Below are 18,327 nucleotides of genomic sequence, written 5' to 3'. Positions count from 1 at the left end.
TTTTTTTTTTTTTTTTTTTTTTATCTTAAGAGAAATATATTTATATTATAAATGCAACTGATAGATCCATTAGTTTGTTTTGTAGCTTATATATCAATAATTCTTAATATTAATTTCTTCACAGTACAAAATACAATTACCAATAATTATTTACTTTCTGATAACTTTGTTAACTTTTACAATGTTTGTTTTGACAATTTTAAGGTAATAAATATAGGAATTTTAATTAATATATTAGAGAAAACGAAAATTCTCGCTTAATATTAAAAATTGTCTGAATGACCTTTCATAATTTAATTAAGAATTCGGATCCATTAATTAAATTTTATATGTAAAAATAAGCAAATTTTATCTAATTTAATTACGTATATTTAAAAATATTGAAGATATTAAAGTATCTAATACCAATGATTTACTGTAGATTTCTGTATATAAATCTTATTTTAAAAATTCTGTTTTCAAACATTTAAATTAAGAAGTTTATTATTATTTTTTTTTTTCTTTATTAAATTAATAAACTTTCTTTTAATTTATCATTATTTTTTCACTATTCTTTTTTAATTCTAATTTATATAAAAACTATATAATTATTGAAGATTATCATTAATAAAAAAATGAAATAAATTTGTTTTATTTATATAATAAATACGAAAAAATAAAAAATAAACATTCTGTTATGTTCTAAAGAAAAATCCAAGTTCGGGGTTTTAATGATTATATTTGATAAGAATCGAACACGTATTATTAATTATCTACTTTATGGGACTTTGTTTCTTATTAAAGTTGTCCTTGATGTTTTTCTCTTAGCCTTTACTTCATTTATTACGAAACAAAGAAGACCACATGTATTTCCTATTCTATTATATTACTAGAAAGCAAAGTCTTCTTTATTTCCTATTATATGAAATATAGGAACTTACGACTTTTAGTAATTTAATTATATTGTAATCTAAATCATTTAGTTATATTTGAAACTTAAATGTTTCAGGCTGAGATGTAGAAAAAAATGTTGTCAAATAGCATACGAGTACACAAGAAATACTATTGTATTGTACAGTACATAGACCTAAATCTGGGTCTAATGTCAATCCATGCAATTGATGTATCGCAGTTTAAATTTTATGCTATCTGAAGGAGCATTTAGCAAATATATACAGTATTAAATTATTGAATACACATATTCAGTTTATTAAATATTCACTCTATAAAACAATGCAACATTATAGTAATTTATTACTTAGTATGAATATCAACAATTTTAACAATTCAAAACTAAATACATCTGTGAAATATTCATCCAAATAATAAATGAAAGTTTATATGGTGACTGCGATTAATAATAAAATCAGATGTAGGGAATATTTTTTTAATTCTGAAAAACAGAAAAACATCCCCCTTTTGTGTGTTTTTTCTTATTTTTTTAGATATTAAAATTAAAAAATAAATAAATTATGACGTTATAATTAAATAGTATATATAATATCATCAATGATATCATATAAGAATATAGTGTGCGATAACATTATGCTTTATATCGATGATTGTGTTCTATATATATATATATTCAAAATGTAGTCCTATATACACTCATTGACAAAAAAGTTGCTCAACGAAGTAGACGTACACAGTGTTAATGTCGTCTTCCAAACTGTAACAAGGCAGTTTGTTGGTTTGCCAATAGCAAAACATTTATCAGCGTATCAGTCGCATGCCAATATTAGAAGAGACAGGGTTTTGTGACGAAACTTCCATCTGTCTCTGGATGCTCCTGTCTGGATATCTCTGGATGATGGACAAAGATGCGTGTTGCATCTATTCACGCCTGTGCAATTATCAGACGATTATCTATCTTGCTGGTCTGTCTGAGGCGTTCAGAGTCTGGCCACTATGTATGTGTACCTTAGTATGTTTTTCGTGTCATTACCTCTTCTCAAAAAATACCAGTTATCGGGCATCTTGCTTTCCTCAGTCCAATGATGTGGACTTTGTTAAATTCCGTTAGCTATGGGCAGTGCCGTAACTAGCCATTCCTGTTCCCTGTGTAAGAATTTGCAATTAGGCCCCTTAATTAATTAGGTTTGGAAAAATAATAAAACAAATATATGCATTTTGGACTCCCCTTCCAAGTGGGCCCTGTGCGAGTGCACCTGTTGCACCTGCCTAGTTATGGCACCGGCTATGGGCAAGGCCTTTTGCTGCATGTCTGGCGTTCAAAGACCTCCAAACAATGGGTATACTGAAAATTCTGAACATAGACTCTGCCAGCTTTTTATAGGGTAGTTGAGTAGCGATATTAAGGCACTCAGCTGACATTACCTGGTGTGCAATCGGACCACAACTATAATCGTTTACATACCTGTCGAGATATAGCTTTATACCAAGTTTTGTAGTAATTGGGAAATTCTGTCTGGGTGCGTAATGTTTTTTAGCAATAAGTACAATCTCAAATGTCATATCATTCTAAATGAAAGTTGTTTAGACTCCATAGGATAAATTAAGCAATTCAACCAAAAATAAGAATTTTCGAAATTAGTTATACTGTATTGATAACATCAACTTTGTCTAAATAATGATTTGAACAAAAACAAGAATCAATGTTTTCATACATCTACGACTTTATACATGACATCCATTAAAATAATTCAAAATAAATTCATCCGGCCTTTTATATGTTGGAAGAATTTACATTCATTAAAATTCCTTCAAGCGAATTTGGAAAAATATGTCCAAAAAAAAACAATGGCGACAGCAAGTACACAGACCATAATGAGGGACTCTGAAAGAATCTTCGTACCATCGCTTATAGACGAAATATTTCACCTTACAAACGAACTACAGTTAGACTATTAGACTATGTCCTATAGGCCTACATGTACTGTACTATAAGGATGTTTAATAAATACTGTACTGAAGCAGTGGAATATATCCAGATATTTTTTTTCAAAAGCGTTAACTACTAGAGAACATCCATAAAGTGCAGAAAAAAAATGAACTCATTTTGGAATTTATAAGCAGCAATTTTTTTAATATCCACCATATAAAGCGTTGATTTTTAATAATTTACATTAGAATAAACAAATATTCTATATTCTGGGAAACTGTTTTAAGTACAAGTGAAAAGGGAAAAAAAGTCAATTAATTCAAAAAGTGTTTGCTTTACAATTACATTATATTTAAAATAGTTGAAATTAACTTAAAAAATGTTAAATTGTTTTAATATTGTTCAAAGATTAAAACTGCATTATCATAATTCTCAATTACTTTTTGTGGAAAAAGAAAAGTTGAATTAATTCTAAGTAAATTAAGTAATCTATTTTATATATATTATATAAATGTTTAAATATAAAATAGATTATAACATGAGTATGCATACTATCTGTTTGACTGTATAGATAAGAGATGCAAATATTTAAGTGAATGAGAAATGCGATAGACAATAAAATATGGGAAAATTTTTCATTTACTTTTTAACCTTTTCAGATTTTTCCATTACAGTAAATGAAACAGATCACTAAACAATATAGCTTTTAAACATTTTAAAACATAGAAAATACATTATTCGTAAGTAATTTTATATGAATAATGAGAGTAAATTATTAAAATAAGAACGTATCGGATAGTATTCCAAATAATCTTGTATACCNTACAATGAATAAAATTGCGTGTGGCGCCATCTGTTATGAGATTTTGTTATAAAAACTTTTTATATTTTTAATTACTATAAAATGGTAAAAGGCTTAATTTTGAGAGTAGGGATGAGTTTTGTTTAAAATATGCAAATGTGAATAATAAATAAAATCTTCATTAAGACTTACCCCTCTCGAGATATGACACATGACACCCCTTTATCTCCTCACCCTCTCCACCTTTAACTACCAAAATTTAATAGTATCACGATTACTAGAATATAAGGTTGGGGAACTCTAATATGAAGTAGAATGTAGTGTATAAAGAAAGATTTTCATATTATTTTAATATAAAGACCTAAATCTTTTCAAGTGTGTGTAAATGAATTCTCTATAACTCCTACTGTTTTTATTCAGACCAGGTGAAATTTTGTCTTGCTGCTTTATGTTACAACAGAGAGAATAAACTAATTAATTTGTAGAAATATTAGCAACACTTCTTTAATTTCTTGAAACCTTTACTCTTCTCAATTCTTCAATCTCTACTTTCTCATAAAAAGTATGCCCTCATGCTTGACAGGGGAATTTCTAATAGTTAAAATAAATATCATATCATTTTAAAATCGCTATTAAAGTCATGATTTACAAATTTATATAACAATTCAAGGTATTATTATTACACTAAATCTTTACTTCCGTATAACCTGTGTGCTCAATACATTCTCGTTTTCTCAAATGACTAATCAAGTTTAGATATATTATTAATTCTAAAACATGAATGTCATTTGAGAATATTACATTTACACACAGATTTTGTGGGTGTTAAGATCCGGCTTTGCTATTGTTAATTTGAAAAAGTTATCTAAACTATATTTACTCTCAGAACGTCATAAATGAATTTCAAAATAAATTCTGTTCCTAGTAAAGTGTGACCTCGAATCCACATAGTTGCCAGGTATTCCGGATTTTTTCCGACTGTTATAAGAGAACTTTATTCCTACAATATAGTATCTTTTTCACATTTTAATTGTATTTCTTTCACTTGCAGAGTAAAAATACACATCCTGCTTGTCCTGGAATTGAAGCGTCCCAGTATCTTTCGGGAAGAACTTATTTTATCCCAGATTTTATCTCTTAGTACCTGGTAATTCTATCCAGTGGGGACTTGAAGGCTAATTGTGCCGACTGATACCTACGGCTAATTGCTTGATACTAATAGTTCATACAAAGTGCTAGTTAAAAAGGCTGTCTCTCCTCCCCATTCTCCGGACTCGAAGCTTCTACTTTTGGTCGTGGATCGAAATTCTAATACCAGCTTTTAACCTTTTCCCTTCCATCCTACCCGCCACCGCAAAGGACGAGATTTGCATCTCCGAAAAAAAATCAACCTTTAGCCCTTGACACATCAACTTAATCAAAAAAAAAAAAACAATTACTTGACTATGATAAAAACAATTCTTTTGATCATAGTCGAGTAATTGTTTTTTTTTTTTCTGGTCAAAGGCTAAAGGTTTTGTTCGTGGGTCTTAGAATTTTTTCTTGACACGTTCGGACCCTTGTTGGTTCCCGGGCCTAGTTCGGGAGAACCACTTTGAGCCATTGAAGTCTCGCACTGCCATTCTTCCCATTCCTCATGCCCCTTATTTATACTATTGTATTTCTCTTACTATACATATATAGTATATGTGTTGTATGTAGATATATTAATCATGTACATATATATTATTTTACGGAAGTAAGAGAAATACAATGGTATAAAGAAGGGGAATGAGGGATGGGAAGAATGGCAATGAGGGAGTTCAATGGCTTAAACCTCCCAACAGCTTTACTCCAGACTTGAATCCATGTTTACTTTCGTCATTCGTCAAAGCTTTATATATATATATATAAAGCTTTGACGAATGACGAAAGTAAACATGGATTCAAGTCTGGAGTAAAGCTGTTGGGAGGTTTAAGCCATTGAACTCCCTCATTGCCATTCTTCCCATCCCTCATTCCCCTTCTTTATACCATTGTATTTCTCTTACTTCCGTAAAATAATATATATGTACATGATTAATATATCTACATACAACACATATACTATATATGTATAGTAAGAGAAATACAATAGTATAAATAAGGGGCATGAGGAATGGGAAGAATGGCAGTGCGAGACTTCAATGGCTCAAAGTGGTTCTCCCGAACTAGGCCCGGGAACCAACAAGGGTCCGAACGTGTCAAGAAAAAATTCTAAGACCCACGAACAAAACCTTTAGCCTTTGACCAGAAAAAAAAAAAACAATTACTCGACTATGATCAAAAGAATTGTTTTTATCATAGTCAAGTAATTGTTTTTTTTTTTTTGATTAAGTTGATGTGTCAAGGGCTAAAGGTTGATTTTTTTTCGGAGATGCAAATCTCGTCCTTTGCGGTGGCGGGTAGGATGGAAGGGAAAAGGTTAAAAGCTGGTATTAGAATTTCGATCCACGACCAAAAGTAGAAGCTTCGAGTCCGGAGAATGGGGAGGAGAGACAGCCTTTTTAACTAGCACTTTGTATGAACTATTAGTATCAAGCAATTAGCCGTAGGTATCAGTCGGCACAATTAGCCTTCAAGTCCCCACTGGATAGAATTACCAGGTACTAAGAGATAAAATCTGGGATAAAATAAGTTCTTCCCGAAAGATACTGGGACGCTTCAATTCCAGGACAAGCAGGATGTGTATTTTTACTCTGCAAGTGAAAGAAATACAATTAAAATGTGAAAAAGATACTATATTGTAGGAATAAAGTTCTCTTATAACAGTCGGAAAAAATCCGGAATACCTGGCAACTATGTGGATTCGAGGTCACACTTTACTAGGAACAGAATTTATTTTGAAATTCATTTATGACGTTCTGAGAGTAAATATAGTTTAGATAACTTTTTCAAATTAACAATAGCAAAGCCGGATCTTAACACCCACAAAATCTGTGTGTAAATGTAATATTCTCAAATGACATTCATGTTTTAGAATTAATAATATATCTAAACTTGATTAGTCATTTGAGAAAACGAGAATGTATTGAGCACACAGGTTATACGGAAGTAAAGATTTAGTGTAATAATAATACCTTGAATTGTTATATAAATTTGTAAATCATGACTTTAATAGCGATTTTAAAATGATATGATATTTATTTTAACTATTAGAAATTCCCCTGTCAAGCATGAGGGCATACTTTTTATGAGAAAGTAGAGATTGAAGAATTGAGAAGAGTAAAGGTTTCAAGAAATTAAAGAAGTGTTGCTAATATTTCTACAAATTAATTAGTTTATTCTCTCTGTTGTAACATAAAGCAGCAAGACAAAATTTCACCTGGTCTGAATAAAAACAGTAGGAGTTATAGAGAATTCATTTACACACACTTGAAAAGATTTAGGTCTTTATATTAAAATAATATGAAAATCTTTCTTTATACACTACATTCTACTTCATATTAGAGTTCCCCAACCTTATATTCTAGTAATCGTGATACTATTAAATTTTGGTAGTTAAAGGTGGAGAGGGTGAGGAGATAAAGGGGTGTCATGTGTCATATCTCGAGAGGGGTAAGTCTTAATGAAGATTTTATTTATTATTCACATTTGCATATTTTAAACAAAACTCATCCCTACTCTCAAAATTAAGCCTTTTACCATTTTATAGTAATTAAAAATATAAAAAGTTTTTATAACAAAATCTCATAACAGATGGCGCCACACGCAATTTTATTTATTTTGCTTAATATAAAAGTTATTTTTTAAAATAAAATCTTACAACAGCCGGGAAAGTTACGCAACTCTTTGCTGGATTTTTTTAAAGCTTAAATCAGCAATTAAAACTTAATTTAAACAAAGAAAAACTAGAGGAAAATGATAAACAATTCTTAGGAATATATTAATGCTCTGGATATCATGCACCACAAATTTTAATTTAGTCACTTAGCTAGAAATTTCATTTTTTGATTTCGAATAATAATAAAATTGTGACTGACTTCTGTTATAATAGAAAAGATTGTACGGTTAATATAATAAAGCAAAAAAATAGAAATTACCCTTTTAAACTATGTGAATTTTAGCTGTATTTTAACTATTTTACAGTAAATAGGATGCTTTAAAATGTATAAAGTAATTATATATACAGTATATATATTTTCATTCTAATTTTAATATGAGATATAATGATAAATTGATATTTCAAATATTTTAAATTGTTAAAGAAACACTGTGTAATATATATTTAAAAGTTATACAGTAGAGCGTCGATTATCCGAATCAATTGGGGACTGGGGTTGTTCGGAAGATCGATATTTCGGATAACCGATTATGTATGAAAAAATATATTAATTTATCCCATCTTGACATTTTTCTCCGTTGGATGTCGCTTCTCGTTAAATTTTCGTCGATGTTAAGCCTAACGAAGACTATTGTATCGTTAAAAATTATTTTTTTATTTTGTACGAACAAAATGAATATATTGAAAAATATAAAAACAATAAAAAATTATACTTCAGAAGTTAATTTAGTATCAAAAACGTAAAATATTTGAGTGGTCAAAAGATTGCAGCGCCACAGCACTGGCGAAAATTTAAATTTGACTGGAATTCTTTCGGATGATTGACGTTTCGGATGATTGGCTTTCGGATAATCGACGCTCTACTGTAATTCAATTATTGATTTTACTTTACTAAATTTCGAAAATTGTTTTAAAAATCTTTAAAATGTCACATTTTTTTTCAAAAAATAATGTTTAAGTTGATTTAAATCCAATTTACATAAAATATCTATCATAATTAATTTCATCATAAAGAAATAACAAAAAAAGAATGTGTCTTTTTTTCAATAAAAAAAACAATTTAAATCTAAAATCTGAAAGCAAAGATCGCCAGTAACAGGATTAACCTGCAAATTGGTTTAACAAAAGGTACTTTAAATTTTGATTTATTATATCATAATTCGCGTCATGCAAGCGAATAAATCTTCTTTGTCCACTTGACAATCTCTCCCCTTAAAAATTATTATTATTATTATTTTTTTTATTAAATAGATTAAACTTTTAAGAAATTTTAAAGAATATGTAGTGTTAAAAAAACAAACTATTTTATATATTTTTACATTATATATAACTTAATATAAGAGGCAAAGTTTTAATAAACAAATAAACACTTTAGAATGTAAACTACAATAAATCATATTGAAGAAAAATACAAGATCCACAGGAAAAAATGTGTTGGCCTCGAGCGAAAAAAACGAACTTTTTCGTTTAGAAGTTTGTTATTTAATTTATTTTCTTTTTCTTTTTCTTTTTACTTAATAATACTGTCTGTTGTGTTGAATTTACTACAGGCATTTTCTGCCATTTAGTTACGACAAAACCCTCAAAAAATTACATTCTTAGAAATTCAATTTCTAGTATAATTTCAGGAATGTTATATCAAATGCATACGCAGAATAGTAGAGATGAATGTTTCTAAATAAATCATTGTATACAGCATAAGAAATACTGTTATATATTTTGTAGATTGTCTGTCGGTTATTGTGTCTTTTAGAGACATAGAAATATTTTTAACGGAAGTCATTTAATGAAAAGAATGCTCTTTCTTCATCTTTTACTCTTATTTATCTTCCTATTCATAGAATTGAATGAAACGAAATAAAAATTTATATTTTTTTGTTTTTTTTTTTTGATTAAGTTGATGTGTCAAGGGCTAAAGNGTTATCACTAAAACATATATATATATATATATATATAAAAATATAACAAATTATGAAAATAAAGAACCTATTTTATCTGACTGAAATAAATATGTTAAATTAAATTAGAATTTACAATTTAGTTATGTTACTAAATAAGAAATTAAATAAAAAATAATAATAAGTAAAATTTAAAATAGTATAAAATTTTTAATTAAATATGGTAACAAACAGAAACCTTATTTTGATAAAACTGTTAATTTCTAAGAGCTTTTCTATGAAAACATTCCTTGTTTCTATGATTAGTTTGTTGTGTAACAGGAAACTGAATGATGGGCCAAATAGTTAAAAAAATAATAATAAACAAATACTACGATTTAAAGTAAGATTTATATTTATTTAAATAATAATAATAATAACAGATTTTATCTTTTATTTTTCTTTAAAGAAGTTCACAGAAAGAACTAATTTTATCATTTTTTTTTTAACATTTATAAACACAGTCCTTGACTCTGAATTAATGGCTGAGTTGTTAAACATTTTTATTTTATATAATATATATATATAAACCAATGTTTACTTTTAGAACAAGGTCAATAGAAAATAAAAAGTATGTGAATTTTTTTTTTTTTTTCCTTTAAGAAAATTAATATTTTATTTTTTGAAAAATTAAACTCCTTAGAAAAGTAATTAATAAAATTTAATTATTAAATACACAATTTTTTAATGCACTGTAGAGAAAATTTCTTATCGAATTATTAATTATCAATTAATGGCTAACATAAGATAAACGATACAAAGTGGTATATTAATATGTGTTTTTTCGCTTCTGACGTCAATAAATCTTCTATATCTATATATATTTTTTCAATTTTTAAATGTTTTAACGTATTTACAGTAAAAACAACTCGGATTTCCATAAGCTTATATTGAGAAAGAATAGATAAATCTTAAGAAAATCCAGAAAAATAACATGTCAAAAAAATTTTCTTTAAATAGAAATATTTCAATTTCGAAATTCAAAGCTTTAAATAAAAAAATTCTGAGAAGAATCTAAGTAAAATTTTCATCTATGGAGTTCTCATAAAGATAGGGATGAATTTCATGACGTCATTCCACTTTAACAATTTTCTATTTAAATTCTGTGATGTCATCTTATACTTTACCTTAAGAACCGTTCACACTATAATACCGTCACTGGAAAGATCGAGAAGGAAAATTAATTATTGGAAAAGAAAAAAAGGGGGATAATATCATTCTTGAGTTCAAACTCCACCTGTAAGTAGAACAATTGCATAGTTTTTTTTAACTGATGATAAAGACATAAAAGTACTTATTTATATAGCATCATCCGGAAAAATCTAACATTTTATGTAAAATATTAATATGAACGTTAATTAAAAATAGCAATTAGATTTTACTAGTTCTTCGGGAGGAAAGAAAAAAACAACCTGTTGCAAGATGTAATTACAGTTTAGTAAAATAATATCAAGGCAAAACTGGGTTACCTAGGCAACTAAATCATCACGTGATCGTTCCACTGCAGCTTCAGTAGTGAAGTTACCTCTAGTACTCCTATAGTAGTATCGAATATATATACCATGATAAGCGAACTTGTAGTTTGACGACTTCGAATGGGCATACGAATATCATCTATCTACAGACAGGTAAGTGCTTTTTAATAATAATATATTTATTTATGTATGTAACATACTTTAGATATGTTAAGTGTTTTTTTTTCTAATCATTAACATTATATAAAAATTTGCAAATGCATAATGTTTTATACAAAATCTGAATAAGTTATAATGAAAGAATTAAAATTTAAGAGCGTTTTAAATATTAAATATTTTAAATGTAATCCCAAACATGTTTCTTGTGACTAGTTGCTTAAAGTTAAATTTAATTTTATGATCTTTATGTTTAATATTATTTTTAAATATTTATATTAATATATATATATATATAGCCTATATATATTGTATGTATATATTTAAAAATTTTTTAATGATGTTAGCATATAAGTGATATGACCTCAGATCAAGAGAAGCCAAGGTCAATTATGTCAAGTCTACTTGAGGTCATAGCTAGAACAAGTATTTTTCTTTTTCCCCCCTCCCTTGAGGATTTGATTTATAGCATGATTATATAGAAAACATAATCCTAATAATACGAAAGTTAATTTACATAAACATGTTTTTGGGTTAAATATTTCTTTTGTAAAATTAGACACTAAAAGAAAGAAAACTTAATTTTATTTCAATATTTATGATACAATCATTTTAGTTACTTGGAATGCGGTAAGAACACCAAAAAGAGCAATTTTTGTTATTCGAATTCCACAGTATGATCATAAATTTCTATTAGGTGGTACTTTTTCCCTTCCCGTTCTATGTCCTCCAGTTATACGCTCTGAAAAAAAAAATGACCTTGCCACTAGATCCAAGTAGCATTCAATGTCAACCTTGAAATTAGTTTTTCCTAATACGGAATCCATTATGTGGATTAAATCAAATTTAATAATATATGAGATCTTCATTATGATACAAGAAACAATATATTTCTTTGTTTTCTAATAATAAAACGAAATAAAAAAGGTGTGAGAATTGCAATAAAAATTCTCTAAACGTCCTTTATTAAAAAGTTTTAAACTAATAAACTCTTTAATGGCCTTCCTTCCACTTTCTTCTAACCTTTAAAGGCATCTTGTTAGCTGAATCGAATTTTATGTTCTCTTTATTCTATAAAATTGTTTTTTTTTTAATATGAATTAACACCTTTCATTACACAATTATTTTCCAGCAAAATGTCTGATATTAGCGACTTTAACATTGTATTTTTATCACAATTTTATCTTAACTTTCAATCAAAAGCATACAAATCAACCCCTAAAAGTCTAGAACATACCAAAATAACATCAATTTAATGTCTGGAGGATGTATAAAATATTGTTCCTTCAATAAACAAGTTGCATGCGAAGAATAATAACGCCTACACAACGGATGTCCTACTAATAAAGTTTGTTTCTGTATGTTTAACGTTAATCCAAATTTTCTGTATCTTCGTCAAATGATTCACACAGAAAAAAAAAAAAAATAAAAAGTCTCGAAAGAGAAAGAGACAAGACGAATGTAACTTATGTCAATGGTACTAATAACCTATTTCTAAGACTTCTTTAATTTACAGTATCTAGAATAGAATTTTCTTTGATAAGTCACGAAAACTATTGAAATTAATTATCTGTTTTGAACAGTTTTAAAATTAGAAAACGAAAATTATAAAATATTTTTTTTTTTTTATTCTCATGAAAATAGACCGTAATCTGCAGTTTTGAGAAGACACAAAACATTCTTTTCTCTGTATCGAGATCGCATGATTCGAATAATAATAATTAAAATATATATATATATAACATAATTTCCTATTTATCTCTAGGGGATTCCGCCATTTTTTTTCCAGTAAATATTGATTAGTGTTCCTGTATTTGACAGGAGAAATTAAAGAGTTGATTGCGCTCCGGGAAAATAAACTTTTCCTGAAATTCAACCTAACCGATCTTTTCATTTCCTGATCAATTTAACATTTCATAAAATAATTTCTAAAATATTTAATTTTAATCAGTTAATAACAGATTGTTTTTCGATTAAAATTAAAAATATAAATCTATATATACTATATTATATGAATTTTGCTATCAACAATTATCTCGAAATTTCATTTTTTTGTATCTAGATGGCAGCACATACTTTATTTTTATAAATATTATATATACATATAAATATATATAATAAAATATTTAAAAAATACTGTATAGTTTTTAAATTGAAAATACTAACCAATTTTTATATTTAAGAAGAGAAGAAAATAATAATTAATTTTTTTCTATTTTTTTAAATTAATTAATGATTAATATAAAAAAATATAGAAAAATCAATTATTATTATTTTTTTAACACCGGAAATACTGATTGAAAGCATACATCAGTAACCTGTGTATGTATCTTCTCACACGATGTAAGCTATTTTAAGATACAGATGGTGCAGACAGATGATTTTAAACATTGAATATACAAAAGCTTCATAATAGAAATGCTTTTATTAAATGTATCATATTCTATATTATAGTATTTACCCAATTATTATTTCTTTCAGAAAGATCGTGACACAAAAACCGACTTTCAGTTCTATGTTTTGACCGAGTTGTAGATTTATTTTTTGTTTTTTTCCTCTTTTCTATTACTAGAAAAAGAGGAAAAACAAAAACTTACTCTTCCTGTTCTTTATATAATATGTGATGTTAAATATAATTAATTAATATTCATAAAATTCTAAAATTTAAAACCGGCTTATAAAGGAAACTATAGAATTAAATATATTTATAATAATTAAAATTCTATTATTATAATAAGTAATGTTGTAGTAAGACAAATTGTCGTTTTACAACTTAATTTTTTTTTTTACTTTTTAGCACAGAACTGATATATACAAATACAATTTGTAAATAGAGTCGAAGACTGTTCGTAATTTCACAGTTATTTTTGAAAAATTGTTCGTAAATGTTGTGAAAAATGAATGAAGAGGTAGATTTTTTTTAGCTCGTTTGTCTTTCTCATTAGAAGTTGGCATCCCTAATTGTAATCTAAATCATTTTTATTGCCGCTCGTTTACTTGTTTTTGTCTGTTTCATTCTGCCCTGTGGGCATTAAATAGACTTTTTATCATGCTCATCATGAGTTCGGTTAGGTCCACAATGGGGTAGCAAAATGATAGGAAAAAGGCAATCTAAGTATCCGGAACGGATCTCCCATGAAAAATTCCAGGAGTTGCTCACCCGGATTTGATTCTTGGTCCCCGAAATAGTAGTAAACTGACGCCTTAACCATTGTCTTATTATCATTATCGAAGAAAAGATAAAAATGTTTCCAAGTTTTCTTTTGCTGGTGTTTTTTTTTCACACTGTATGTCGGGATTTGTTACTCTTAAAGTTGATAATCCTATTTATGACCTCACGTGGATGGCAAAATATTAACTAAAGTAGGACTATATCACGTTACTTTACTACAATAGTTACATAATAGTAAACAAATGATATAAATTAATTACTAGCAAGCTCGAATAACGTAATATACGTACTCTATCCGAAGTATAATGCAGTGTTTTTCAGATGCCATTCGTTTAAAGTCCATATTTCATTTTGAGTATTATATCTTGTTCTTACAACTCATTTTTTTTAGAGATAAGATATGAAGTTATAATTTATTTCGTTTAGCTGAAAATATAAGTTATTAGTGAGAATATAATTTGTTTGTAATAAATATCACAAGATTTTATTCAAAATAATCACATACCCTACGTAAAATATGTTTCTTTTACTGTGCATCCGGTGAAGTTCTCGCACATTATGATTGTCACGTGGTTAGTGTCTGGTTTTTTCCACGTGACAATCACTCACTGGCGAATTTCCGGCAGCTATTCTACCTAACGTTCTTCAGTTCGTTCAGTTGTTATGCTGCAGGAAGAAAAGCAATCAAACTGCAAGGTGAGATAATTAAATCGTGTAATTTTGTTTCTTTTATATATTAAAACAATATTAACTTGTCAGCATCGATATAAAGTAAGTGTAACATCAACAGATGTGAGATAATCTTTGTTCTCGCTGGTTCGTTGTTCAAATAAACCCGCGTAAAGCCTTACAACTTAAAATGTATTTATTCTTAAGTTTAATTTGAATAGAGATGGACTATTTTAATTTTTTTTTTTATAATTTTAAAAGGATAAATCTTGTAAGATACAGTATATACAATCAACGAAACTTTAATACTTCTTACGTTTGTTATAAAATTATATATATCATTTTTATTATATTACATATTATAATAACTAAAAGTCTTCGTTTATTTACATACTTTTATTCGTAAAAATAAAAATAACATAGTTAAAAGCTATAAGAAATACACGGATAATATCGATAAAAGTACACCTATAAGCGATTTGCAGAGCCATTTTACCTTTGTTGTTTTTAAACAAATGTAATATGTAGAATGTTTCTTTATTGATAAAAAGTAGTCTGAGATTTTATTTTTGTTAGTAAAAATAGAGATTCCTCCTCCTTCTTGGGGTTGTCCATAAACGACTCCACAATGTGAGGGAGAGAAGGGTTGAGTTCCATTTTGTTTCATTACATTTTATACAGTTAATGCATTTCATTATATTTATTTCAAAATTTCTTGTATGTTTCATTTCTACTTATGGTATCTATCATTTGTAATGTGATAAAGGTTTTATTACTTTATGAGTGAGGGGAGGTCGAATTTTGTTGGATGTTCGAAGAGGGGAGGAGGTTACAGAAACTTGGACAAACAGGGACAAAAGGGAGGAAGAATAAAAATTTCAAGAAAAATGCAGTTGTAATTTATGGACAGCTCCAAAGACAGTGTCCTGATGAAGTTGACAGTTTATTTTTTGATCCTTTCAAGGGGANATTCCGTTTTATATGAATTCCATGTTGTACGAGTCACTTATATTTTACAAATACGTGTGCCGGGCTGTGAACGGCTCACGTATTTGTAAAAATTAAGTGACTCGTACGACATGGAATTCATATAAAACGGAATTATCAACAGTGTTATAGGAGGGTCGACTTGTACTAACATATTACAACCATTAATTAATCATTTTGTAAATCAATTTTAAATAAAAACTGATATTTAAAATTATTTATAATGTACTTTTTAATATTTAATTCCAATATTTATTACATTAATAAAATAAGAAATAGATTCTGACTGCATATCCACAAGGTTTAGCTTCTATAAAATTACATTATTGATTTCATTTTAATTAAATAATTAATCTGTATTGTAAGTGAAATTTTTAAAAAGAAAACAAATCATTAAATATAATAGTTACATTTATTATATAATTTTTAATCGGCTTTTCTTCTCTTTTTTTTCCATTGAAGTGACGTAAAAAAAAAAACTTGTAATGTGATTTATAATGACATCCCTGGAGTTCACGACCCACTGATTGGAAAACAATAACTTGAATATAATGAATTTAAAAGAGAAAAAAAATTATCTTGTAGCAGAAATAATTGCATTTATAAATAGCAATTATCTTTAATTACACTAATTGCTTGCCCTTTAGGAGTTAAAATACATGTTAACAACATTGGTTAATTTTTTTTTTTTCAATACAAGTATTAAAAAATTAATAATAATTTTTAATCATTTAAGTATAATGAGGAAATTAAGAAGATAATTCTAATTTAAAATGTTTTATTATTATTATTATTATTCTATATTTTTACATAAAATTTCTTAGACGATCAAACCTCATCAGCAGTTAGTAACTTTATTTAAATTTAAAATTCTCATAAATATTAATAAAATAATTTATTTAATAAGAAAATAAATAGACATAACATATTTTTATGATATATAAACTTTAAAAAAATAAGAAAATTTGAATAATATCCCTAAAGTTAGTATAAATAAATTTTCAGAAACGTTTATCTATCTTTACCGCAAATTGTTGAAGTTTATATGTGGAACGAAAATAAATTATTTATGTAAAAAAAAAAAAATGATAGAAATACGCTAAACTGTTTGACAGAGAACAAAATTTACGATTTATATATGTATGTAAGTTTGAAAATTTATCACTGTAAACAAAGCTGACTCAAGTCAAATAGATATGAAAGATTGAATAGAATAGAATAGTTTTTAGAATAGAATAGTTTTTATATTTTAAAGATAAGTCAGACTAAAAATAAATCTTCTTTAATTTCGAATCTATATTAAAAAAGAAAAAAAAAAGAGGAATCTTTGAAGAGAACGATTTTATAAAATTGTAAAATGAAAAACTTGGCAGAGTAACCAATACATTGTAATACAAATACGATTTACACTTCGAATTTTTCTTTTATTTTCTATTATAACTTGAAGAAAAATCTAAAATGGGATAAAGTTATATTAAATTCTTCGTAATGCCATGATTTTTTAAGACAGCAACTTCATATATAACTATGTTTCTCGAATCACAATTTAAGAATTTATATACACAACGCTAGAAAAATTAATCATGAGTTATTACATATGATTAATTTATTTCTTCTAAGCACTTTTTTTTTTTACTTAATTTAAAACATCAATTCAGCTGTATGTAAATTATTTCCTAGTTATAATTGTATTGTATAACACGCAAAGTCATTTAGAAAAAGATCATAAATAAATTTTGTGTAAAGAAACGTAAATCAGTTTTTGTAGATTGAAAAAAAAAAAACACCATTACTCTTATTGAAAAATCATGCTTAAAATCGATGTTGCAAATTTAAATGTAAGTAGCAATTCGATTGTTGGATAGATAAAGGATAGTTTTCTATATAATTTAAATAATAGAAGAAAGTTATGTATAATATTTATTACTTTTTCGTACGGAGTGCTGAATCAGCGCCATTACCATTATGTCGAGTGTCATCTGTATATATTTTTCACTTGTATTATTCTGCAAAATGGCTTTTTTTTTTTCCTGTTGTTCGTTCTATTCAACTTAGTGTTTCTCGTGTTTTCAATTAAATTTAAGAAGATATTTCACAATTTACATTTAAAATTACCCTCGGGCGTAACTACAAACTTTTATACTTTAGTAAAATAGTTTTGTAGTTATTTAAATGTTATTTTAAAGAAATATTTATTAAATAAATTAAATCGTCCATAATTTCGGGTTTGTATTAAAAAAAATTTTGCGATTTGTTATGGTGTTTTCATAAGTTATCTGTCGAGGTATTGTGCTAAAATATTTTAATTCTACATCAAAATTTTTCAAATATCATTGAGATTATACAAGTCGACCCTCCTATAACACTATTGATAATTCCGTTTTATATGAATTCCATGTTGTACGAGTCACTTAGATTTTACAAATACGTGAGCCGTTCACAGCCCCGCACACGTATTTGTAAAATCTAAGTGACTCGTACAACATGGAATTCATATAAAACGGAA

At 27.1% G+C, this 18,327-nt stretch overlaps 1 protein-coding gene and 1 long non-coding RNA gene across 5 annotated transcripts in view; one reads left to right on the top strand and one right to left on the bottom strand.

Moving 5' to 3' along the window:
* Positions 1 to 10,477: 10,477 nt before the first annotated feature.
* The window catches only part of LOC111619626, a 9,047-nt gene continuing 1,197 nt past the window's right edge, over positions 10,478 to 18,327 (bottom strand). The window contains exons 2-5 of the long non-coding RNA XR_002755800.1: positions 14,671 to 14,831; positions 14,456 to 14,591; positions 10,832 to 10,980; positions 10,478 to 10,599 (exon numbers count right to left, since the gene is read on the bottom strand). This is a non-coding gene — a long non-coding RNA (uncharacterized LOC111619626). The remainder of the gene's footprint in view (positions 10,600 to 10,831; positions 10,981 to 14,455; positions 14,592 to 14,670; positions 14,832 to 18,327) is intronic.
* LOC111619623 (phospholipase D3-like) overlaps positions 10,507 to 18,327 on the top strand; it is a 31,842-nt gene continuing 24,021 nt past the window's right edge. Inside the window, exons 1-2 of one of the 4 annotated variants that reach the window (XM_023361390.1) lie at positions 10,507 to 10,601; positions 10,669 to 10,990. In XM_023361390.1, coding sequence (XP_023217158.1) covers positions 10,958 to 10,990 — 33 coding nt within the window. In that variant the 5' untranslated portion in view covers positions 10,507 to 10,601; positions 10,669 to 10,957. Of the gene's footprint in view, positions 10,602 to 10,668; positions 10,991 to 14,760; positions 14,862 to 16,942; positions 16,966 to 17,563; positions 17,660 to 18,327 lie in introns of those variants that run through there. The other 3 variants (XM_023361389.1, XM_023361392.1, XM_023361391.1) reach the window with 3 other exon arrangements.

Source organism: Centruroides sculpturatus, unplaced genomic scaffold (assembly GCF_000671375.1).
Source record: "Centruroides sculpturatus isolate CEXI.00-Female unplaced genomic scaffold, Cexi_2.0 scaffold260, whole genome shotgun sequence".
Lineage (NCBI taxonomy): Eukaryota > Metazoa > Arthropoda > Arachnida > Scorpiones > Buthidae > Centruroides > Centruroides sculpturatus.
Note: the sequence above shows the minus strand (reverse complement) of the source record. Positions and strands in the feature narration are given on the sequence as shown.